Genomic DNA, 27357 nt, shown 5'->3' with positions numbered 1-27357 from the left:
AACCTGACCAACCCCAGATCATAACCCTAACCCCCACAGGCTTGTAGACACTAACCATGATGACTTCATCATTTCATCTGTCTTTCTTCTTACCCTGATGCTCCATCACTTTGGAACAGGGTAAATCTGGACTCATCAGACCACATGACCTTCTTCCATTGCTCCAGAGTCCAATCTTTATGCTACCTAACAAATTGAAGCCTTTTTTTTCTGGTTTTCTTAGAGCTACACAGCTGTTTAGTCCCAATCCTTTGAGTTCCCTTCACATTGTGCATGTGGAAATGTCCTTACTTTCACTATTAATCATAGCTGTGAGTTCTACTGTTGAGTTATTATGATCATCTAAGAGTCTGTTTCAACCACATTTGTTCCTTAAAGCTGATGGTTCTCCACAACCCTTCAGGTTTTAATAATGCGTTGGACGTTTCTTAACCTGATTTTAGTTGTTTCAGAAATCTCATTAGTTGTTTTCTTTGCTTGATGCAGGTCAATAATTTGACCCTTCTGAATCAGATTAACATCCTTTCCATGACCACAGGATATGTCTTCAACATGGTTGTTTAAGAAATGAGAAGCTCCTCACTGCATCAGCTTGAGTTAAATAAGTTGTTGCAGCTGAAACATATTCATCACTGCAGTCATTATCCAATGGAAGGCTCTTACCTATTTCCCTAAGTCCAAGTGGCGATTTATTTATTTATTTATTTTTGGACAGGCAGTGTATGTAAATAACATGTAGGTTTACACACACACACACACACACACACACACACACACACACACACACACACACACACACACACACACACACATACACACAGCTGCCCTCTTTCAAAATGTACACTGCAGTTTATTTGTCCTTCATAATGTCTTCCTGTTGCTGCACAGCCTTGAGAACAATCGCTTTGCATTTCACCACACACCCTGTATGAGTATGTGACAAATGAATACTCTTGAACCTTGATTAAATGTCATCACATTCTGTGTGTTTACGTATAAACTTAGGGACCATTTTCATCTGAAAACATGAAACCATTCAACATTTTACATTTCAGTTTTGTAATAAAAATAATGAGTTAATGTTTTAGTGTTTTCAGAGCTATTTTCCTAGTAAGAGCAGTGTGAATATCTTGGTAAAATTGTCTTTTTATTTTGTAATAGAATAGAGAGGAAACATCTCAAGGTAATAACTGCAGAAAATATACATAAATGTAGACTGACTGTGCTACAAGGTCTGAATATTCTCTCAGTAACAATGGGTCTGAATCAATCAGAAATAATTTATTCAAACTCGAGCTACACTGAGGCAGAGGCCTCATTTATTATATAGGCAAGCAGAAATACAAATTAACCGAAGTTTAAGGCATGTAAACAGATTGTCTGTAAAAATCATAAATTATCAAAATAATAAAACCATTAAGAATACATTGAACAATTAAGATTTAAGACAAAGTGGGCCAGCTAAAACAAAAACAGATGGGAATGAGATTAGACGAAAGTTAATACCTAAATTATTCTAAATTATTATGGATAAAAAGTTAAGCAAGCATTAGTTTTCTCTGTGTGTTATTCCATCCGTGTAAAATCTTACTGTAACAGCGGACAGGTGCAGAATTCTAGTATGTAATATTAAGGTGAAATTCTACTTTGATGAAAAATATGTTAATAGTGGGGTAATAACAGCTTAGTATACTTGTAAATATTAGACTGGAGCTAATTGCAGTTGTCATTTCCTTGTAATATCTTAAGACAATGAGGAATTATCATCAGTAATTACCATGCATGATGATGAATTTATTCTGTCTTTACTTTAATCTAGATGCAGCAGAGCTAAAATATGAATGCTATCTTATATTTCTATTCTAATCAGTGCAAAATCAAATTCATTTACACAGTATGCACAAACAAGACAAGATAAATATGCACTATTTGTAGAAGAATTTAAGCTGCTGTCAAAAGTTTTAGAGCACCCCAATTTTTCTATTTTTTTTTTGTGAAATTCTGCATGTTCATGTCTCATTGTACTCTCAAAAGAAAGCATAGAACCAACTACCAAAAGAACTTAAAAAAAATCTGTTTTGAAACCAAAATGTATTATAAACTTTTGACTCATCAAAGTATCCTCCTTTGGCAGGTAGAACAGCTGAACACACTGGTGGCATTCTTTCCACAATGGAAATCAAATATTCTTCAGAAAGTTCTTCCCAACTCTGTGCAGAAGTTCCTACAAATGTGTGGTTCTTGTAGGTTGCTTTGCTTTCACTCTTCTGTCCAGTTCATCCCACACCAGCTCCATGCGGTTTAAGTCTGGACACTGTGCTGCCACTCCACGTTTTCAAGCTTATCATCTTGTTCTTTTTTCCTAAGGTAGTTCTGGCATAGCTTGGTCTTATGTTTTGGCTCTGTACAAGTCACCGACTCTGGATCCAGAAAAACAGCCCCAGACCGTCACACTTCCTCCTCCATGTTTGACAGTTGATGTCACACACTGAGGAACCATCCATTCTCCTACTTGATGGCGTATAAAAATCCTGCATGATGAACCAAAGATTTCATATTTTGATTCATCAGTCCATAATACCTTCTTCCAGTCTTCAGTAGTCCATTGGTGGTGTTTCATGGGCCAGACAAGCCTCTTTTTCTTATTCTGATGTCTTAGCAATGGCTTTCTTGCTGCAACTCCACCTCTCAAACCTGCAACTCCAAGTCTTCTCTTCACATTTGTAACTGAGACGTCTTTTTACGACCCCTACTAAGCTGTGCTTCAGGCTGTCATCCTGAAAGCCGCCTATCACCAAGCTGTTGACTCTCAGAAACTTGTCTTCTGATTTTGTTGTAGGAAAGACCTCAATTTTTAAGTGTTATGATGGTCTGTCACTCTTCTATTGTTAATTGCCTTTTCCTCTTCTTTTTTTATAACAACACACTACTTTCTGTAGTACAGTACTGTTCAAATAATGCTCTGGAGGGTTTGGTGCCACTGTGTGTTCCTACACTACTTTATGCAGACAAAGGAGGTTATAAACAATCAAGAAAAGTTTGGACACCTGTAGGATTTGGTAGCACCAAATTTTAAGATTGATCAACCTCCATTGCTGCAGAACAGCTTTAAGTTGTTAATCCATTTCTTGTTCCCTGGAAAAAAAGCCTTTTGGATTCTGAAATGTATATTATTTTTCAGTTTTGAATAACTTTTTTAACCTCTGGCAGTTCAGCACTTACCTTTGTACCATTTCAAGCTATTCATTGGACTTGAACTCCTTGAATTTCAATAAAAAATTAAAAAAATTGGGGCGTTCTAAAACTTTTGACCTTTAGTGTGTATAATAGTATATATTTTATTGATGCAACAGTTTGTACCAACATTATGCCAGTTTCTCATGTTCAAATAGATTGAGTTGAAGGTATAAGTCAAAGAAGAATTTTTATTTACCAATTCTAACTGATCAAAATAGTCTAGGCATGTTAGGATAAAGAAGGGGATTAAAATCTTGAGCTCACAGTTAAGAACAGTCACTAAGCCAGTTTCATTGAGCTACATCAACCTGAATTTAGTTTTCAATCAACTAACAGACATTTCAGTTTAAATTACATACAATATTAGGTGGATGCAATTCCCAGTTTTATTATGTCCACCCAACCCATCAGAAAAAGTAAAAGGTTAATCTAAATCAACAAATTATTATTTTTTTCATTTAATTAAAGGGGAACTTCGTTTTTTTTCAACCTGGGGTCTGTTTTCATATGTCATTTCATACATGTGAGTGATGGAGAAATGAATTTTCAACATAGCTCCAGTATTTAGCCAGGCAGGCAGCTTAGCGGCTCAGCTAGCAGCTCGGCTTGCGAAAAGTATGGGGCAGCTAGCCCCCCCGCGTCAAAGTCCGCCCTAACGTGCTTTTTGCCCCACACTGACCGGCTCAGATAGTCTCAATGAGTGTTCCACAACATACTAGAGATGAGAAGTGAACGAAAACCTCCAGATTACCTGGCGATCGTTCTTTGTTGTGGTCTGTATCCAAATCTCAGGACGCTAGAAAGCAAATCCGAAATCGCGCGAGAGCTTTTGCCAAAACCGGTGTTTTGGCGTGAGCTATCGTGCGATTTCGGAACGAGAAAAAGATCGCTAGCTGAGCTGCTAGCTGAGCTGCTAGCTGAGCTGCCTGCCTGGCTAAATACTGGAGCTATGTTGAAAATTCATTTCTCCATCACTCACATGTATGAAATGACAAATGAAAACAGACCCCAGGTTGAAAAAAACCAAAGTTCCCCTTTAAGTGGTGGGAATAGGTCAGTTGACTTCCTTTTGCAGAGGATGTGGCAGTTTTACTTTGTCTTTGTGAAATCATTTCCAGACAGTTTGTTTTCTGTTAGATCAAAGCTTCCGAATTCTTGTTTCTTTTCTCCGCTTTCGGATTTGCAAAAAGAATAACTGACAAAGTTGCCCAACATTTGTTCTTTTCATTGATCGGAATGTGATTGCAGAGCAGAAGAGTAACTCCAATAAGTTTTTCAGTTGTGTGAGCTTTCATGGCAAGATGAGTTCTTCTAGAATCACTTATGTGTTGTTACAAAACACCGTCTACTCAGATGAATTTGAGAGATGCTTTTGTCCAAAGCAAAGTCTATTTGACTTCAACAAGAGCAAGTGCTAAATCTATCCCTTCTAACATACAGGAGTAAATGCATTTACAATTAAAATGAACCACACAAGCATAAACGAGCATCAGTTTTGAGAAGTGGTTATTGATTTGATTCTTCACACTGGCTTCTGTTTATTTCTTGTGATGCAACCCTGTTTGCCTTTCACACCTGAACGCATCATGTCCAGAAAGCTCACAAACACTCTTGTCAGTCCTTATCTGCTGTGTGCCCAGGTGATTGCTGTAATCTTTCTCATTCAGCCGAGGCTCATTTGTATGGGCGGTGGCATTGATCCATGTTCACATCTACGTGCATCCCAGCTCTTCCTATGAAAAGACTGAAGCGGAACTGCACCGCATTGAAATGTCAGCCTCATAACCGGAGTGACCACAGACTCATACGATACAAATCAATACCATGTGTGCACTGAGACCGTAGAACAGCAAACAGGGCCTGTTTCAGTGTACATATGTGCACCTTACTGCTGTTTGAAGATATTGTGAATATAAAATAAGGTGAAACTGAATGAAATGAATACATTTATAGCATGAAAATATTCCAAGATGATTCTGAAAAAACAAGAATTAAAAAAATAAGGAATAAACTTGTACACACGCTGCCTTCCAAAATTATGCAACATTTGCAACACAACACTGACTGCAGCTGCAGACATGTAGACTTGCTGTCAAGCAGTCAGTTCTGCCACTTTCTGTGCCAAAAATATTCAGAAAAATGGCACGGGTGAAACTGAGCTGATGGATATCCTGTGTGTTTGTGCTACATACCTTCCTATTTCCCCTCTCTGTGGTAACAGAGCAGGAGGCCCTGTCAGCAGATTCTCAGCCCTCGTAGTGAACAGACATCCATCTCAGTGGACAGCTGCTGTCCAGTCAGCTTGGGCTGAGTGACTGAATAGGAGAAAACAAGCTCTCTGTCTCCTTTTTTTTCCCGTCAGTAGCAAGAGAATGCAAAACAGAAACTTTTGCAGAACTGTACCATTAATAAAAAGCCATTAGTCTTAGACTAGATTTTTTTTGCAATCAGTCCTGTTATTTATTTAGTTCATCTTTCTCACATGTATTTGTAAGTAAAGATTGCTGTAGTGAGGCATGACTTTTAGGCAGTAACACCTTTGTGCAGCTGAATGTGTTCCCACATGTTCAGTGTAAGTGATCCATCTCAACACATGATAAATTTTGCACATTTGCAACCTACTGTTGCTCACATAACGAGTCCTGTGTGTGTTTTGGCCACCAAATCATGGTGAACATTGGTGGCTTTGACGTGGTAACATAAATCAAAATGCAGCACAGTGCATGGAAGCCTGTGGAGATGTGTTGCTCACTGTCATCAAACAGCTGGTAGAGCTTATATTTCAGTGACTGAGCGAATGGATGTCCATGAGTAAACAGGAATGCTCCCTGGTTCCAGTCTTTCAGTGCTTGTGCATTAAATCTTAGCATGAACACGTAAAAGTCTGAGTGAGTTGAGCATTCCTAATTAGGTAGGGTGTGATTTATAGTAAATGGCTCAAACTGGTCCTTCTTCACTGACTTTCACTTGTGTAGACTTAGACACAATCACGCAGACAAAGCTAAAATATATACGATATTTGATGTAATCTCATGCAAAATCCTTGCAATAACCTGTAGCATTTTGAAGCTTATTAAATGTAGTTTTGTTGACATCAGATTTTCAGAGATAAAGCATCGTCCCAGAAATTGCAGCTATTGTCCGAATAACCCCAGTCTTTGGACATATTTCTTACAGATTGCATCAGATGAGACTGGCATACGTAGGTGAACATTATGTTTTGTTGCACCAGCTGTTACTTTCAGCTGTATCAGCATGTTCTGCAAGAGCTGCTGTTGCTCACGTCAGAACGTGACGCATGTTTCCACTGAAAATCCAAAGTGTAGCTACTTGAAGGCTTCAAATAACATTCCAGCAACAGATGTCATCTTTATCAAAACTGCTGCATACAGGTTGAAAATGTGCAGTTGCAATGTTTTGAGAGTGCTTTGTAAATATTAGTTGGCTTTACCTTAACTATTAGGGTTTATGTTGAGTGATTATAACTCCTCCATGTCACATAACGATCGGTGTATGTTTGTCTGTCTGTTGTTCTGTCTGTCAGCAACATTACTCAAAACAGACTAACGGATTTAGATGAAATTTTCAGGGAAAGTCAGAAATGACACAAGGACCAAGTGCTTAGATTTTGGCAGTGATGCGACTTACGGGACTGCAAATGGAAATTAGCTTAAAGCTAACACTGTTGCAATATATCAAATGGAAACATTTGTGTTTAATTTTGTACATGGTCCCTTTTTAAATAAACCGATAATAATAATATGTTCATTAAAAAACAGACACATTGCCAACAAGAAAAGCACTCAGAGAGCGCAGTACTCCGCCAAGGCTACTCAGTTGTTGTATGATTTCTGATGGCTGAAATCTTGAAAAAAAATTGTGGCAGAAATCACGGCATCAAAGAATGTGGCCATTTAATATAGATGTACCCACAAAGAAAATGATGTTGCGCTGAGCACAGGCATGTAGTATGCATCTGTACGTTATGTACAGATAACAAATCACAAGACCTAAATATGTAGAAGGTGGTGGGAATTCATGGGATTCGGAAACACTCCCACAGTTTAATCAATTTTCCCTTGTCATTTCCCACGGATAAGTCCTGATAAGTCTACAGCGGTGGATATGCAGTAGGATCACAATCATGTGATTGTCAGCAGGCAGCTGACGTAGTGTTCACTTGTTGTCATGGTTACAGTGACACCGTGCCGCTGTCTTGTAATGGTACAGAAATTGTGAACAGAAATCCTTGTATCACCCCCGAACGTCCCTGAAAATTTCATTGAAATCCATTAGTCCGTTTTTCAGTAATGTTGCTATCAGACAGACAGACAGACAAACGTACACCGATCGTCACATAACTCCACTGTTCCTTGGCGAAGTCATAATGTGAACTATGAGTATGAGTGAACCATATTCTTTTTGAGTTTGATTGTTAGTTACAGTGTCAGGACTTATTTATATGTAAAGTACGATAAGTCTTTTTATGTATTTCAGAAAAAATGTTGCACATATTTACCAACTGCAAAGATCTTTATTGCTTTTTGATTTCAATCAAGTATTTTATAACTAACTCAATCATCACACCTTGTGCAAAGGCCAGGTTCTTATGCAACACTAAAGCAGTTTTATTATTTCTGCCTCAGTACCTGAGTTGTTCAAGTACATGTCTGGATGACAGCATGTCTGATTTTGTCAGCAAAAATGGAGATGAATTTTCATTAGAAGAGGCTGCTTTTTCTGCCCTTACCCCCCAAAAAAATCCTTCATGTTTGAGTAATATTGAAAAGTGCTGTGTGGCCAGAATTAAAACAGGAAGTATATGAGAAGCTGAGGGAATTCTTTGTTTTTGAACCCTCCTATGTGGAAATTGGTGTGTGTGTGTGTGTGTGTGTGTGTGTGTGTGTGTGTGTGTGTGTGTGTGTGTGTGTGTGTGTGTGTGTGTGTGTGTGTGTGTGTGTGTGTGTGTGTGTGTGTGTGTGTGTGTGTGTGTGTGTGTGTGTGGCCACTGTTAAGGGTTATTTGTTGTCAGCGTTTTTCTCAGATCATGACCTCAATTATGGTTGTCTTCTCTTTTTCTGGCTGCAGACTTGGCAGATAAAATGTGTTTCTGTTTTAGAAGTTATGCTAAAGCAACACAGACTGTGCTGTTTGATATGTGAACATCTCAGCATAGTTTTAGGCATGCAGTGTGAAGTCATTTTAAATGAGCCATTGACCTTGTCATCAAGCTTTATCCAAGCTGTACAACACTGCTGTTCCTGGTTCAATATGTTAAGTGATGAAGTTCTGTCTTTTTGGCAACCGTGTGCCATCGGCATTAGTCTCCACGAACACAAACCGTGGCAGAAGATATGTTGTCTGCTTTTACTCTGCCCTGGTTCAGGCTCATCACTGTCTGGCCTGTGAAATGCCAAAGTGTCATTAAGTCATTCTTGTCTGGCACCCACTGCTCATCATGGCATTTAAGTCACCAAGCAGTGTTCCATCAATCCCAATCGATTACACGCTGCATTTTTCTGCCAGTACTGTATATTTATGTATTTGTGACTGTGAATAGAAAGGCAGTCAGATCTCTAGGTGTTACCACTCATCCCTACTGGTTAGAACATATAAGCTCAGCCAATCAAATGAGCTTGTTCATCTCCATGGAGATGTCCAATGTTCTAATCCACTTTTTTTCAAACAGAACCACCAGCGAATTCATTAGTTTTAATAATGATTGGTTGCTATCTACAGCACTTTTTAATGGAAAATCATAATGTAGCTGAGGGATATTCACTGAAAGGTTCCACAGAAAGCTTCCTGTTATTATGGTAACCACCATGCATCAGCTGAACCCATCCATCTGCTCTTCTTTAGTGATGTGTACAGATAAGATGAGCATTGGTCATAGCTACATTTTGTTCATGGTCTTCTGTGAATCACGTGCTTAAAAGGCATTTTTACTCAAGTGAGTAACAACTACAACAACCTCTTGGCATCAACCTGCCACACTGGAAATTTCAAATTTTTACAGAATTTGGATCATATAGCCAGTCAGCACTGCTCGTTTTTTTCGAATGGATTGTCTGTTTTAATGACAGGTGCCCCTCTCCCAGTATGCCAGTGTTCCAGTAAAACAGTTCCACCCGTCACCATTTGAGGGGAGCCTTCAAGCTGCAACTTTTGCTTAACTCCACCCAAAATGGTTGTGATTGGTTTAGTGAAACACGAATGAGCCAAAGTGTTGTTTTTCCTCTATAGCAGGATGATAGCGAGATGCAGCCAGATCATTCTGTCATACAGGAAGACTAAAGTCTTGTCTCTATGTCGCAACTTCAAAAGGTGGATAATTTGTCTAAAACCGTCCAGTGTAGATTGACTTTACAATGCAGGGACATGTTGTGCTGTATCACTCAACTTCTGTTGAGCTTCATCTGGACAGCCACCCTGACATTATCCTGTAAGATACCTAAATAAAGTTGGGAATTCATTTTTCCCTCTCTGGTGGTGAACCGTCCACATCCAGATGCAGCAGGAAATCAGCCCAAAGTCAAGATGCATCATGCTCTGTAATCTAAGAGGATGTTGTCATTTCAGTTTGCAGTCTCCTTTTTACACCATATGTAGTGCTGCATGGGTTTTTTTTGTTTTTGCTTTGTTTTTAGAAGCTGTTCAATTTCATCCACAAAACATTTAGCTTTGTGGGTCTCATGTTGCAGTAATGTTAGTTTTTGGAGAGCAGCAGTTTCCTCTGTGGTGCCTTTTCAATTATTTTCATATGGTAGAGTCATTAACAGAGATGCTAACCAGCTCCAATGATTTAGCTGTTTGTCTGGGCATTTTCGGGACCCCCCCCCCACCCCCCACCCCTTTTTTTAAAATTTTTTTTCAGCATTCTGCTTCATGCCTTTAGAGTCACTTTACCTGGGCTCTATTTAATTTGGACAAGAAGCTGCGGTACTTCATCCTCTCTATAGATGATTTGGTAAACTGTTGATGGCTAGCTAAAATCTGTGAAATGACGATGTGACTCTTTCCAGGTCTATGCAAATCATCATTTCTTCATCCTATGTCTTCTGAGATCTTGTTTTTTTGATTCAAGTCATGGTTTCTGTGAAAAACAGAGTCAAATTATGCAGTGAATTGTAAGTATGCACAGGAATCATTCAATAACTTGTGTGTTATTAGTTCAAATCTTTGCACATAAATGTAATTCAGGAGTTCTTAGGCTTCACCTAACCTCACTGACTAAGTAACAATATATTCAAATCCCATATCATGCATCTGCCATTTTGCACATTTATTGATTTCAGAGACTAAAGACTTAAAACCTGGATTATTTGTGTTTTCTTACAGTCTTCTGTAGTCTCAACAAACTCTACAATTAAGTGGTGCAATCATGGTTTTTTGGCAGGTTTGTGCTTTTTACATAAAGTTGATCAAATCTAAATTGTCAGATCTGCAAAGCAACACTATCTTAAACTTAATATTACTATTTTTGCTCTGTGTTATGTAGTTGACTTGTTTTGAAAAGAGGAATTTCTTCTGTTTAAGCTCTGGCATGTAGGTGAAAGTTGCGTGAGATGAGTGACTACTGTCAAAATGAAAATACTTCATCACGTCACAGTTCTTTTCATTTTTAAGCTTAGTTTGTACAGTCATGTTTTTGCTGAGCAGGCTTGTTCACTCGCACCTTTGTTTACTCTCAAGTTGAACTTGCGTAACTCCCACTTTTATGTTGCCTCACAATACTTCCATATTTTCTCAGAACCAAGATGATATGACAAAGCTTTCTATCACCATGTGTTACTGCAATTACAAGTTTTTACAGGGTTTCTTAATGAAAACCTTCAGCATTATAGTATTATGCTTAAGATTTCCTGCAGTGTTTTTTGGTTGATGTGTTTCACTGTGCCTGATTTAAGCACCAAGTCCACAAACATTAGAAACCAAATGCATGTTTTTGTGGAAATCAGAAGCAAAATATATCTGGGAGGGATACGTGTTTCCAACAGTAAGTGTGGCTATGGACTGACTTTGCCACGAGACAAGAACCTACAGTATCTGCTGTTTGTCACAGAGATACTGACCTTGATATTGTAAGGTTTCTTGCAGTTTTTTCATTTCTTATTTAGAATTCAGGTGGAGAAAATATTCTAAACACCTTTCATTGAAATTCAATTGAATATTCTATAAACCATGTACTGTTTATATGGTGAAAACTGTTTACCATAGTACTGTAGATGTGACTCAAAAAACAAACATCTGAATAGTACGCTCTACAAAAGCTGAACATTATGTGCAGAATAGTATTTATTGCAGGGCTTATGAGTCATATTGCATCAAATAGACGTTGATCTTTCTGACTTTCTTCTCCACTTAGTTTGTGTTTGCTTGTCAGTGGTTGTTAGATGTCAGACTGAAAGTTGAAAAAGAAATCCGAGAAGTGGGTGACTTTTTCTTTTGCCACAAAGGATAATGTTGGTTATGACAGTAAGACTTCATGAATATGTAGGTCTTGGCTCTACTGGTGGTCTCTTATGGTCTCTTAAATAGCTGTTGTCAAGCTGTGCGTAATTCAAGAGAGCGAAGTGAAGTTATTTGTTGAAAACGATACACAACTCTCTTTCCATTTTCACTGTGTTGATGATATTATTAGGGTTCGAACACTATTCGTAACGCATATGTAACTCATTAGGACGCACAAAAAAATCCTCTTGCACAAATACCCAAAATCCAACAGGAAGTGGGCTTTTTTGAATTATGATTCATATTCTGGACAATTTTATGTCATTTTTGCACGTTTGCAAAAGCTATAAACTCAAACAAGGTAACCCTGAGAAAGCTCAAATTTGGCCAGGAAGTACCTCAGGCATGGGTGATCAAAAGTTATCAAAATCCTCCGCAAAAGTCTGAAGACGTCGAAATGGGGACCAACGGAAATTCAACGTTTTGCCATGAAACAGGAAGTGCTTTGTAACTGGCCTGTGCATACTCCAAAATGGCAAGCATATTGGAGTGTTGAAGTTCACGTTCCACGCTGCTTACATTCACAGACATTACCACGACGTCATAGTCAGTTCATGTTCTATGCTCGAAGCAGCATTAATGGCTGCCATTTTGGATGTTTCACCGCCAAACAGGAGGTGCTGTCTAACTAGCCTCTACATGCTCCAATCTCTCTCCATCTTGACGTGTGATTGAAGTCCGGCCCTCATCATGTTCATAGGCCGATATACATTCAGACATGGCATGACCTGGTGGTCTGGTCACGTTCAACACTGCAAACAGCATTAGTGGCGGCCATTTTGGGTGTTTGGCCATGAAAGAGGAAATGCTGTGTGATTACCCTTTACATGCTCCAATCAGCCTCCGTCTTTACATGTGTGATCAGACTCCGACCCTGATGATATTCACAGGCCAATATACAGCCACAGCAATAGCGTCACCTAATAGCCTGTAAATGCTCCAGTCTGTCTGAAACTTTACATGTGTGATCAGAGTCCGGCCTTCATCAGATAAATAGGCCGAAATCCATTCAGTTGCAACGCCACCTGGAGGACATGCTTGAATTTGCTGACCAGCAAGAACGCAAGGACCCAACCATTGCTGCTTGCACCTTTAACTGATACTATTACTATGTAGAATGGAGATTTAGATTTTGCCATAATCACATTTGAAATCATATAACTTTTGAAATCATTAGATAATAAATATTTACTAGAAACAAAACCAAAATTGTGCTTGTTTTAGAAGTCTTACAAGGAAAGAAGGGTTTCAGAAATGTCTTTATGCCTTGTTACCCTTGACTAGATTTACTTTGTGTGGATGTTTAACTACTTAGTTTTATTTGATAAACTAAATTATTTATTGTACGGTGAGTGTTTTGCTGAAGTAATATTGCACCTAAGAATGAAAGAGTACAGACCAATTTAATCTGGAAGCCTGTGTGAACTCAGTGAGTCATTGTAATAAGCATTAAGATAAACTGCTGATGTAAAAGCAGAAATGCCACAACATTAACAAATGCTCCATTATGAATCAAAGTCTTTCATTCCAAATTTTTATTTCACCCTAATGAAAAGCATAGAAAAATAAGACACCAAAAACATTTCAGAATTAAAGTAAAAGTACTCATCCATGGCCTTGGTCATTATTGTATCAAATGATCAACTGTTCAAAAAGTCAAATCTAAGTGTAGTGTATTATTCTACACATTTTAGAACAACCTCTATTGAATGTGATAAGGCAGGCAGCAGTAAAAATATGTGCTACAAACTTTCAAAATCAGTAGACAGTCATTTACAAATTAGTAAAGTGCTGTAGTTGATTAACTACAGTGAATGTAATTTTTTGCATAAACTGTCTTTATCTGTCTAAATGTGGTAGAGTAGAATGTACAGCAAATTTGTTTGAAAGCTAGGAGAGTACAAATATAATCAAAGGAGCATAAAATACTCAAGTGTACTGCGAGTATTACAAACTTGGGGAAAAAATAGTTCCGGTTCCAGCTTTGCATGTACTTTTATAAGCCAAATATTCATCATATGGGTTTGGAACAGGTATATTAGCCACATACAGTATTACAAGATTTTTGAAAAATCACAGTGCTTATGTTTGGGTTTCAAGGCAGAAATCTACTAAATTGTTAAATTGAATCTTTGTAAAGGAAAGAAAAAACCTTTCAACTCCTTTTCTGGACTAATAAATATCTCTGGTCTCTGGCTCTGAATTTTTCACTGCTGAGTGAACTGAAGATTGCTCAGTTGACCGACGGAGTTAGCTGCTTTCAAACATTTTATTTCATGGATGGCAGAGCTTTGGCATTTAACCTACTCGTCGTGCAGCTGGCCTCTCTAATCCCTCCATGTTTTGTAAATGGCTTCTACACTGGGTGGCGAAATTCACAGATAACGCTGTTAGCATTTCTCCTCCATTTAATTAGTATATCAGTGAATAAAAGTAGCAAACTGCTGGTTAACTTTCATAATCACGATATATTAGAGTATTTTTGACTGTTAGACTTTTGGGGGGACTTGGACACAACCGTTGGTGCCCTCAGTGTTTTCACATTTTAGGCCTAAAGTCATTTCAGGGCATCTGGGAATCATAGTGGTGTAACATTTGGTCACCACAGCAGAGTGGAGTTCAGTCCCCTGTAGCTATGCCTCTGGCTGGCGGCTTTAATGAACCCATTTGGCAGTTCAGGTAGAAAACTGGCAAAGAATCATGTTCTGGCCTCTGCTGCTGGACGTCTGTGGTCCTGTCTGAGCCGTAATCCAGTTTTTATGGTAATGCAAAATGTAATTCTATTCTTGGTTCAGTGGGATGAGCTCTTTTTAAAAGGCGCCGTAAAAATTCTCATTAATACAGAAAAGGTTTATTTGACGTAGAATGTGTAATAGCTGGTTTTAAAGAAATAATAATATCCAAGCCGACACTATTCTTTCTGTCATTTCAGTGTCGTTTTGAAATAATTTCTTATCAGAACTCATTCAAAATGATATTCAGAAAGTCTGTGAACACATGTACTGCCAGTCTCCCCCTCTTTATCTGATCTCCTGTGACTTCCTCTCTTGTAGTCTCGGGAGCCTCTGGCGCTGTGTGACCTGAAAGCAGAAGTATCTCCCAGGATCTCGGCTGAGGACTTAATTGACCTCTGTGAACTGTCACTGGGTGGGCCCACCAAGAGGAGCAGAGCTGGCAAGCCCAAAATTGTTGCTGTGGATATTCGCAGTGTAGAAGAGTATCCTTCCAGTTTCTGTGTTCACCTATGCAACAGTTGAAACATGTAACTCCACTGCTCATGTAATCACTGCAACATACAGAAGCTTGCCATAACAACCCCGGATTGCATTCCACGCGGCCAAAACAACAGATGTTCTGCACACATTTATCTTCATACGTATCTGATACCCAGCATTGATGGCTGCAGATAAGGCTGCTTAAGGTAATGTTTATGTACTCAGACCTGCTCCAACTTGAAGCTTTTTCATTCCTTAAAATTTCTGAATCGCACCGTTCACGCTTCAATGCACAGCTGCCATAGAGATGGAGGTTACGTAACATGTGGTAAATAAGGGATTGGCAGTGCAGTTTCAGACAGGCTCTCTAGAAAGTTGTTCATCGTGTTGAATTTGGGTATAAAAATCAAAAGTGACAGGAAGTGACATCCATTCTGCAGGCTTTTTTTAAAGTGTCTTTTTGTTTCTTTTTGGTTCACAGCCTGAATCAAATCACATCTTGCCAGCCGAAATCTGCATCAAATAGCACAGGTAGAGTTTGTAAACAAGCCTACCTGTGCTGTTGTGCTGGCCTAATTTACCATAGAGATAAATGGCTAAAAAATAAAAGTCTGATATGACACACTTGGGGTGTGAACAATTAGACATAAGAAAATAATAAAAAAACTTCTTCAGTTCTGAAGAGTCCTTGACAGTGTAACATAATTCCTGAAGTTTCAGTGGGAAATATGACTAGTAATAAAAGTACTATGATGCAGTTTCCAGGGTATTTGGTGGAACAACAGGTTTGTGTGCTAAAGGGCTGCACATTAAAGAAGTAGTGCAAACACGAAGACTGCCTCTGAGATCAATCGTAGCAATAACCTCATTAAATTATAACAGCCTTACTGAGAATATAGTGGCTAACTTACTTGGCTGGACTTTGGTAGCTGATAATAAAAAAAAGTGTGTCTCTGGATGTTTACAGAAGTGCAACAACAGTGCTGTATTTTCACCTTATTGCATGCAAGAGGCCAATTAAATCCTGACCTACTTAATGAAATGTTCTTCTACCACTTTATCAAATGCCTTATTACTATGGAAGTTAATATCTCAGTTAGGTAAACAGATATCTTTTAGCTCTTGAGGAGAAGATGTTCAGCATCGCTCCTTACAGTACTCTGCCAAGTCTGCTCAGCCGTTGTATGATTTCTGACTAATGAAATCTGTGGTCCGCATTTGTGGATTTGTATTAGGATCACAATCATGTGATCGTCAGCAGGCAGCTGATGTAGTGTTCACTTGTTGTCATAGTTACAGTGCTGCTATCTCGCAATGATACAGAAATCTTCATCAAATCCGTGGATCCAGACTATAAGCCGCATCACTGTCAAAATATACTGAGTTGGTCCTTGTGTCACTTTCGACCTTCCCTGAAAATTTCATCCAAATCTGACTCTGTTTTTGAGTAATGTTGCTACCAGACAGACAGACAGACAAACCAACACCGATCGTCACATAACTCAGCTGCATTCCTTGGCGGAGTTATAAAACTACACATGAAAAATTGAATCGCATTATGTTCAGGTAGCAGCAGATTAAGGTTGAACATTTTGAAGAAACTGTGATACAGGAACCAAACATTCCCATCCATCCATTATCTATGCACTGCCTAATCCTCATTAGGGTCATGGGGGTGCTGGAGTCTATCCCAGCTGACTTAGGGTGAAGAAAGGGGACACCCTGGACAGGTCACCAGTCTATCACAGGACTACATATAGAGACAAACACTCACATTCACACCTACGGACAATTTAGAGTCAACAATTAACCTCAGCATGTTTTTGGACTGTGGGAGGAAGCCAGAGAACCCAGAGAAAACCCACTCATGCACAGGGAGAACATGAAACTCCATGCAGAAAGATCTGAGGAAGGCGGGTACCCAAACCAGGGATCTTCTAGCTGCAAGGCGAGAGTGCTATCCATCGGGCCACTGTGCAGCCCTCAAACAAGCCGCCTTTTTAAAACATTTTCTACCTTGTGATCAAACGTCTAATATTAATTGCCCTTTTTGTTCTAATTTGGTCTCCAGTAGTCTGCATGCTCTATCATTGGCTGCATGTTTTACACAGCTCCCACAATCTACATGTTACTAGTTTCAAGCAAACAAAACAGCAGCAACCTCTGAGCAGCGACCTGAAATGCCACATTCTGTAGAGGAACTGGATCGTGCAGTAAGGCCGCCACTTTTAATGACAGCACTGACTTTCCAGCAAAACAATTCCTCTATCACTGTTTTTAAGGGGACACCGTCAGCTCTATGCCTGGCTTAGCTCCCAATGTGATTGTCAGTTTCTTTTTAAAGAAATGCACGTAAGGCAGAGTGGTTTTTATCCCCTATAGCGGAATGATAATGAGGTGCAACCAGACATCTCACACATTCTGTTCTGCACAATGGTCTGACTGTGTGACACTCAGGCTCCACAATCTCCAGAGGAAAATGATTGGCCTCTCAGCTGTTAAGCATAATACCTTTACTTTTTCTTTCTTTTTTTTCCCCAACACTTTATAAAGAGCCGTCTAGTTGGACACCGGTTGAAAGCTGGCTCATGCAGACACTGATTCCAACACTGTGAACAGAGCTGTGATCTTCTACACCTTACCTGACTGACATACAGATTTCTCCTCTTTGATGCATGTGTCTCTATTCAGTTTCACAGGTGCCCTGGTTCTCCTGAGGGCAAAGTCCTTGAGTACATTCGAGGTCCCTGTGAAAGCTGCAGTCCATGCTGCTTTGAATTTGTGTGGCTTGTTTTTATGTCATATCTATACTTGCACCATTGCTGATGCAGTTTTCTTTCCATTCACCCGTGAAAAAGACTGAGAGGTCGCGACACGCACGGCAACAAAATGTGTACACAGCTACATACATGCAAGAAGTCTTTCTCTTCATCCCACAGCGCCTCTGATCTCTTGCTTACCTCTTGACCCGGTGCCACTTCTTTGCAGAGTTTTGAAACTGAACTCCGGGCACAGAGACCAAAACAGCTTGGTTTCCATCAGAGGCAAATAGGGGCAAATTCAAGAGGGACGATCTATTCCAGTTATGTGCTGCCAGATTCTGCAACATTCAGCTAGGCTCTTCATATCCACACAGGCTGCCCCACCAAATCCTGCAGTCTGAGAGATGAGGACAAAAAGCAGCAGAGATTAGCCTGGGAACCCGAGCAAAGTGCATTCTTCTGGCCTTTTATTTCTTCTTTTATGTGTTAGATTTCATTTTGTGTGTGTGTGTTGTTGTTTTTTTAATAAGAGAATTCTGTTCTTTGTGGTAATTTTAGTTATGGCAGATGCAGTTTACTGTAAAATGTGGCCGGCATTCTTTTATTTAAACGAGCTGTTCACAGCTGAGCTCTTTGTTAGGCTAAATGTTGCAGCACCTGAGCCTTTTTCTATGGGAAGTCTATTTGCAACCACTGGGCGTGCAGTGTGTGTGAATGTTTAAAGTCTAAATAAGATAATTTGTAGTAACAATTTTGAATATTTAGGACAAATGAATTTAGTTTTATGTTTTTAAACAATTTTAGACCCCCCTGGCTTAGCTGGAATTCTCAAAAAGCTCCAAACAAGGTCATCCTTTTCATGGAGCATGTTTTATAGATGCATGTTTTTTGGATACACAGCAGCGATATGCATGGCCTTGATGAGTCTACAGACTCTCAGTGATACAGTAAAATTCCCTCTGTTTGCTTTAGATTCTTTAGAAAAAGGAAGATTCCTACTGCTTGTCACAATCAATAGCCTCTTTATCTTTGTCATCGTTCTGCATAAAATTGCAGTATTACATTAAGACATTAATTTTGCTTTTGCTGGATGTAGTATAATACCCCAGAAAGCTGTGAATATATAAATAAAAGCACTAAAAGAGAGTAAGACTGCACAGTGGATTGGTGTTTTGCACTTTCGCCTTGCAGCTAGAAGATCATTGGTTTGCATCCCGGTCTTCCCGGGATCTTTCTGCATGGAATTTGCATGTTCTCCCTGTACATGTGTGGGTTTTCTCCAGGTTCTCCAGCTTCCTCCCACAGTCCAAAAAACATGCTGAGGTTCATTGGCAACTCTAAACTGTCTGTAGTGTGATTGTTTGTTTGTATGTGTAGCCCTGTGACAGACTGGTGACCTGTCCAGGGTGTCCCCTACCTGCACCCTAAGTCAGCTGGGATAGACTCCAGCCCTCCCACAACCCTAATGAGGATTAAGCGGTGTATAGATAATGGATGGATGGACTTAAAGGAGTGAGCCTCAAACCTTCAGTTCATCAGTGGAATAGTGATTATCTAAGGGGTTAAAAAGCCATTAATCAATAAGGATTAGTGGACAAGAATTTTGAAATGGCAGTTCCTCCAGCCAAATTCCCACTCTGTGGCCTCCTAATAGACAGATGTTCTTTAGGCCAAGCCACGTGGACCAGAGGATTTGGCAACCCCTTGTTCACCTTTATTGCAATCTTAGGCAAAGCTTTGTTATGGGTGTCTGCGGTCACACAAAGTGGCTTAAATTAAGGCCTGTGAGGAGTAAATCTGAGCAATCTAGATTAAGCTATTGAAGTACCTTGTCATTGTTCTCCTCTGGAAATGTATGCGCCGTGTAATTCCAAGACTAAATGTACCACAAAGGGATTTTTCAGCTAATGGACTATAGAGTGTACTATGAAATTCATTCTCTCTGTTTCTGTGGCAGCTAGTATGGCTTGGTGAACATAATAATTGTAGCAATAATGTCAATATCTCTGTGTTCTCCTTTTCCAAGGAATTATGATTCTATTATATACCACTACGCAGTTGTTTCACTGTTTCCTTGCCAATAGACTCACTAAGATGCGGTTACTATTTTTTTCTTCTCTTTTCATTTTCTTCCCCCCTTTTTCTGTCTATTTCTCTTCCACTGCTGACACCCTTATTATATTTCCTACATCTCTTATTTTCCCATCTGCTCTGCATCCCTTTGTTCTTCCTTGTTTTACACATTGCTGTGTTGAAGTTTGTGTTTTATACACTGCCTGTCCAAAACTAAAGTTGCACACTCTAATATTTCATTGGACTTTAGTTTTGAGAATGGCACACATTCACAGTGGCATCACTTTGATAAGCTTCTGCAGTGTCACAGCACTTATTTCTGTCCAGAGATGTATTAATTTTCTACCAAGATCTTATTTTGATGATAGTAAGTCTTCTCCAGCACATCCCAAAGTTTCTCAATGGGGCTGAGGTCTGGACTCTGTAGAGGCCAATCCATGTGTGAAAATGCTCCCTGAACCACAGGCTTGAAGACATTAGATATGATGAGTGTATCATTTTATCCACCTCTCTTCTTACCCTGATGCCCCCATCACTTTGGAACAGGGTAAATCTGGACTCATCAGACCACATGACCTCATTTCATTGCTCCAGAGTCCAATCTTTATACTGTACTACCTAGCAAACTGAAGCCTTTTTTTCTGATTAGCCTCACTGATCAGCGGTTTTCTCAGAACTACACAGTTGTTTAGTCCCAATCCTTTGAATTCCCTTCACATTGCACATGTGGAAATGCTCCTGTTTTCACTATTAAACATAGCCCAGAGTTGTTGATTCCTTATGATAGGATTTTACCAAACGTTTAAAGGATCTCCGATCATGATCATCTATAAGTTTGTTCCGACCACATTTCTTCCTCAAAAAATGATGGTTTACCGCTATCCTTTAGGTTTTCATGATGCGTTGGAAGGTTCCCAATTCTTTTGAGTTCCTTCACATTATGTGTGTGGAAATGCTCTTACTTTCTTAACCTGATTTTAGTAGTTTTAGTTTCAGAAAGCTCCTTAGTTGTTTTCTTTGCTTGATTCAGGCAAGTTATTTGACTCTTCTAAAACAGATTAACATCCATTTACAATTACAGGATATGTCTGGTTTAAGAAATGAGAAGCTCCTCACTGCATCAGCTAGGGTTAAATAAGTTGTTGCAGCTGAAACATATCCATCACTGCAGTAATTACCCAGTAGAATGCTCTTACCTATTTGCTTAGTTAAATTCAGGTGGCGACCTTTTTTAATTAGGAAGTGCATAATTTATACTGAAAGTCAGTCTCAAAAGAAGTAGAACAAACACTCTAAGTAGGGTATCACTGTGCTGATTTCATACTGTGTATTCTTGTATTCTTTGGCCTCGTTGACCTGTTCAAAGCTGTACTCCTTAACCTCGCTGCCTCCAGCTTCGGCAGAGGCCATATTTCTGGCAGCATCAACATTCCCTTCAACACAGCATTCAGCTGTGACGGTGAGCTGCTGCAGTGTCCCGCAACAGGAGTCCTCCAGAACTACAGAGGACGCGTCATCGTGGTCATCAGCCATGCCATGAAGAGTGCCGCTATGGTGAGAAACCAGACACACAAACACACATCCATGCACTATTACTGTTTCATTTCTGCCCTGGCCTCATATGGATGCTAATGTTGTTCTGTTGCTCGGTCCAACCTTTGGTTCAGAATCTATCGTATCAACAACTGTCACATTGTCTACTGGATTTTAATCAGATTCATGGTTCCCAGAAGATGAAACCTGCTGGTCTTAGTGCTCTCTAGATGAAGTGGATTTTTGTCCCCTGCCGTGCGAACGCGCGAAGAGGGGGACCTAGTATTCGCCTCCCTCCGTCCGTACGTCCCGCATCCTTGTCTGCGCGATATCTCATGAAGGAATTGTCGGATCTTCGTCAAACTTGATGTCAACATGTATTAGGATGATCCCCCGACACCAGTCAATTTGGGTGATCTTCGCATAATTTTCAAGGTCACACCGAGCGTTTGTTGACTTTGACTTTCAAATCCATGTCTGCGGTGGGGGACATAGACACGTTAGTGTCAAACACTTGTTTATTTTATTTTTTTTTTAAATGAAATGTCTCAACAACTTTCAGATGTATTGTCATGAAACTAGTCACAGAGACCTTCATGTCTCCGTCAGCAAGAACTTATTGAGCCCGTCACATCAGCTGCCCTCCGACAAAACTGTCTGAAAAACATTTAAGCAACAAACAGATGTACAGTGTAACGACTAAACAGACCCTTTTCGAAGCAGAAATTTTAGCTTTTCATGGTATGAAAAGCACAGGGTGTAACTGATAGCATTAACAATGGCTGCGTTCCACTTAGATAATATAACTCCAGGGTTCTGGTATTGTGCATGTGTGTTCACTGTCGTGTCTGACTGAGTCATTTGATGTGACTGGGCTATGATTAATGAAATTAGCTTCACCTGTTCCCATCCTTTTTATGACAAGTAAAAACACCTGCTCCTGCTATTCAGCACACAAAGAAATCCAAACAGACAACATCATATGAATGTTTTTTAACTGTAGAATCCATTTTGAAACGAAAGGAGGTTTGCTCTGTATTCCTGTTTTCAGAGATTTCTAACAAAATGTGACATCTCCTTAGTGTCTTGGGTGAAGGACAACATCAGATTTTTGGGGTCACATTGTCTCTGATGATTCCCCCCCAATCATTATCTCCTCAGTGTCATACATAACTTGCATAATGAGCTCATACTGTTGCTTGAAATAAGTTTTCCAGCTGCCATTTTTGAGAAAATTATTGTTTGGAATCATCTTGAACCCCACCCAGGCTTTTCAAGTGAAAACACTCACCAGCACCAACTATCACAACTCTCACAGTTCTGCTGTCTGCCTTAAAAATAAGCGAATAACTAGTTTTTTTCCGCATAGGTGTGCAGTGTTTAATTTTTAGAAATTATTTTCTTCAACAAAATTTTTTAGACATCAAAATGTGACATTGCTAGCAAAAGCGTCACACTATGAAGATTATTCACTGTTGAAGAGAGCGTGTCGTAGTGGAAGCCAACTCAGGGACCTCATGTGGATACCAGGTCGCCCCCTGTTCTGTGAAATATTTGCAATTTATTTAACTACTAGATGGAGTCTCACAAAATGTTATAAAGACAATCATGGTTTCCAGGTGATGTATCCATGAGATGGATGATCTCACATTTATGTTCCCCTCAGGATACATTTTAGCTGTAAGGATGCTCTCAACACATCAGGCTTTTAAGACTCTGATTTCTGACAAAATGCCTTCAGAACTAATGGCATTCCCATCAGTCTCAGCTGCACTTTGGGTTAAGTGCAAATTAGCAGCATGCTGAGATGTTAATCTGTACATGGTAAACACACTGAGCATTAGGCCAAACCTGGTAAACATCAGCATGTTAGCATGGGGATATTAGCATTTAATTTAAGGCACTGCTGGGCCTAAAAACTGTCACAGAGCTAATAGTTTGTTTGGAGACACTTTTGCTGAGACAATAATTCTCCATGTTAGGACCCCTGTCTTGCCAAATTGACAGCAGCCTGGACAAAAATTTAAATATTTGAAATACTAGAAATACTGTCTGCAATACTTGGCTCTGGAAACAGCATCTGTGTTAGGTTTGAGCTATTCCTGTACTTTAATTTTCAGTTGTATTAGTTTGATAGTATAATGTAGAAAAAGAAAAAAAAGGACTCTTGGGATTTTGCCATATTTCTAAAAGACATTAGGACATTATCTGACACTGGAACTGCAATTTACATAAATCACTGTCATTGACATTTCAGCGAACAGAAATAACTTTGCTCACTTAAGCGTAACTGAGCTATATTGATCATTATGAATTCTCCTTTTGTTCTTTTTTTGGAATAAATTAACTAAACTGGAATTTAAAAACTCAGCAGGGATATGACTTCAGGCAACATCCCAATTTAGAAAAGATGTCCTCCTTCCATATATTGGGAAGTGAAAGCAGAAAATAAGCAATTTTCCTCAATTCTAGAGACAATCTTGCTTTTATTTATTTTTTTGGAGCAACTGTGTCTATCTTGTATGCAAGAACTCGAAAATATGACTGTTGATGGGATAGAATTCATCTGTAGAGAGACCGCAGTGTAAATAAAACCATTTGTAAACTGGTAATAGTTTAGTTTATCTACATATAGTCATTGCTTTACTTCACTGCAGATTTGGTATTGTGCTTCTGATGTTTTGCGCAATAATCCTTGTGCGCTTTAAGCTAAATTAAGCAGATTTTTTTTATCTTAACGTCCTTATTCCTGAGATTACCTGTTTTTCATGTTCAACATATTTAAATGTCCCACCGACCATGCGTTGTCCTACACACACTACCAGTCAAAAGTTTGGACACGCCTTCTCATTTAATGTTTTTTTCTGCATTTTCATGAATATTTATATTGTACAGTAGATTCTCACTGAAGGCGTCAAAACTATGAATGAACAGATGAAACAAGACAGCACTCAGAGACCGCAGTACTCCATCAAAGCTGCTCAGTCGCTGTATCATTTCTGATGGATGAAATCACAGCACCATGGAATGTGTCCATTTAATATAGATGTACCCATAAACAAAATGACATTGCGCTGAGCACAGGCAGGTGTTATGCATGTGTACGTTAAGTATGAATGCCGAATCGCATGAACTCAATATGTAGCTGGCAGCGGGAATTGATGGGACTCCAAAACACCCCCACATATTTAGTCAATTGTTCCTTGTATCATTTTGGACAGAGAAGTCTGATAAGTCCACAACAGCCGATGTTAGTAGGTTCATAATCATGTGATCATCAGCAGGCAGCTGATGTCGTGTTTGCTTGTTGTCATGGTTACAGTGACGCCGTGCTGCTATCTTGCAATGATACAGAAATCTTTAGCAAATCTGTAGATCCAAACTACAAGCCGCATCACTGTTAAAATCTAATCCCTTGGTCCTTGTTTCATTTCTGACCTTCCTTGAAAATTTCATCCAAATCCAATAATCCCTTTCTGAGTAATGTTGCGAACAGACAGACAGACAAACCTGGCGGAGTTATGCAACGATAACTCCGCCGAGGCGCCACCTCCTTGGCGGAGTAATTATGTGTGAAATAAGTCAAAATATGTTTTATATTTTGTCCTTTGCAATTTTCCAGACTGACAGACCTTCAGTTCTTAAAGTAATGATGGACTGTGGTTTCTCTTTACTTAGCTGATTGGTTGTGTACCAACCTGATTTCTGCACAGCACAAGTGATGGTCCCAACCCCATTAAGAAAGCAAGAAATTCCACAAATGAACCCTGACGGTGAACACCTGTGAACTGAAAACCATTTCAGGTTCTCATGAAGCTCATGGAGAGAATGCCAAGAGTGTGTAAAGCAGTAATCAAAGCAAAGGGTGGCTGCTTTGAAGAATCTAAAATAGAAAACATGTTTTGACTGAATTCACACTTTTTATTACATAATTCCATGTGTGTTCATTCATAGTTTCGATGCCTTCAGTGAGAATCTACAATGTAAACAGTCGTGAAAATAAAGATAAACCATTAAATGAGGAGGTGTGTCCAAACTTTTGACGGGTGGTGCACGTCTAGTAAAACGGAGCAGATTTTTCATTATTATCATTGTGTGATAATGATCCAGCATGATAATTGATCTTCATTTTCATCATCACTTGCAAAAGTTAGGATGATTATTCATCATCCATATGGTGAGCTCGATTAGATTTTCTAATTGGGTGGTTTTACAATGTGGTGTTTTGCAGGGAGCTTACTTGTGCATGTACTGTGTGAGAAACCTCACACTTCAGCAATCCAGAAGACCTTCCAGTGGTGCAGGTCACGAAATTAAATGTCGATAAAGGGACTCAATTGTGCTTAAATGTCAGTCACATCTCTGTGCAGCACCATTATCATTAACTTTGGAGCCATGAGTCCACTCACTGTGCAGTCAGGCTTTACTGTAACCCTTTAACATTTAAACCCCACTAGCATTCAGAAGTGAGCCTGATTCTGCAGGCTCATTTCTTATAGGAGCCTTACAGACGATGTAAACTGATATTTGTACATTCTAAAAGTCAAACGGCTCTGAATGTGTGACCAACAACACAAACAGGCAAAATAGGTCTTGTTTTGTTAGTTTGTTATGGGGACACGAATGACCAAATCATTCAGTTGCACAATACATGAATTCACAGAGTGTTTTTCTGCATCAGTTGTTGCACATCATTGTGGGAAGCTGCTGGCTTTCACTTCTTTTAACCTCTATTATGCTGTGTCTGGAGGCATTATGTTTTCAGTTTGCCTGTCCCATTCTAGTGAATGTGATATCTCTTCAAGTTGAATTTCTTAATATTTGGCACAAACTTTGATGACTGATTAGATTTTAATGGTCAAAAAGTAAAGGTCGTTGTTCCCTCACAAAGCATTTTTAGCCAGAACTCGAGAGTTTGTATGGTAATTTTGTAAAATTTTACTCAAAAAAAAAAAAGATGAAGTAATGACATTGTGTATTTGAAAGGTCAACTGTGCGCATTGACGTAATAATGTTGAGCAAAAACACCATTATTTTTGCCCATTATGCAGCACTATAATTCAGGAACGGATGGTGAAGTTGTGGCCATATTTCACATTTGGGGTGTTCACTTTGAACCTGTGGTGATTTAATAGATGCTCTGTGCTGCCGGGTCAAAGATGTGTGTGAAGCCTCTAAATGAAGCCAGCATGCTTCTCACTGGAAATGATTAACTTGCATGTCAATATAGTGATAACTTCAATTTCGAAAACAAATACACTTATTACCTTTTACTAAATTACTTCATAGTCCTCACGTTTAATGAGTCTGGCTGTAAACTGAAATTGATTGGTTAACAGACATTCAAACATCAGGTTGGGATTAAAATGTTCCTGTTGACATATTTCTGTTCAGAGCTAAGTTCAGAGTGTACGACAGCTGATGTTACAGGCAGATCAACAGATACAATTGTAGTGTGAAAGGAGTGTAGGAATATATGCTGCCAACTAAGAGATGCACCTCAGACAGAACTGAAGTATTGTCTATTCTGCAAGGATGATATTGATCAACATATGCAGAGAGTTGTGAAACTGTATTTAAATGTGCATCAGTGTGCACAATTTCTGATTAATTTAATGTTATCTTAATTGAAAAAAAACTGCTTTCAAAAAAAAAAGGACATTTCTAAGTGACCCCAAACTTTTGAACGGTAGTGTAAATACCTTTAAATAAGTGACAGTTTGTACATAAAGCACATCTTAACTGTTTAATTTCAAATCCATTGTGGTGGTGTACAGAAACGGAATGAATATTGCGTCAATGTCCAAATCTGTATGTACCTGACAGTAGATAAGCAACTGTTTCAACAAAAATTCCAAGCCTAGAAAGAGGTTCCCGTCTGCAGCTTCCAACAAAATGCAGCTGAACAGGTGCTGCTCAGCTCGAGGACAGCGAGTCTCCAGAGTACCAAAGGGAGCCAGAGCACACCGATGTATTCACAGCGTTTTATTGTACAAACACACATTTCAACGCTACTGTGTCTT

General features: G+C 39.2%; 2 protein-coding genes across 2 annotated transcripts in view; one reads left to right on the top strand and one right to left on the bottom strand.

Moving 5' to 3' along the window:
* The window catches only part of gstcd (glutathione S-transferase, C-terminal domain containing), a 457968-nt gene that overhangs the window by 235334 nt on the left and 195277 nt on the right, over nt 1-27357 (bottom strand). The window lies entirely within an intron of this gene.
* tbck (TBC1 domain containing kinase) overlaps nt 1-27357 on the top strand; it is a 63211-nt gene that overhangs the window by 33727 nt on the left and 2127 nt on the right. The window contains exons 24-25 of the mRNA XM_051945179.1: nt 14805-14968; nt 21196-21355. Of these exons, the coding sequence (XP_051801139.1) occupies nt 14805-14968; nt 21196-21355 (324 nt within the window). The remainder of the gene's footprint in view (nt 1-14804; nt 14969-21195; nt 21356-27357) is intronic.

This window comes from Acanthochromis polyacanthus, chromosome 3, assembly GCF_021347895.1.
Source record: "Acanthochromis polyacanthus isolate Apoly-LR-REF ecotype Palm Island chromosome 3, KAUST_Apoly_ChrSc, whole genome shotgun sequence".
In the NCBI taxonomy this organism is placed as follows: Eukaryota; Metazoa; Chordata; class Actinopteri; family Pomacentridae; genus Acanthochromis; species Acanthochromis polyacanthus.
Note: the sequence above shows the minus strand (reverse complement) of the source record. Positions and strands in the feature narration are given on the sequence as shown.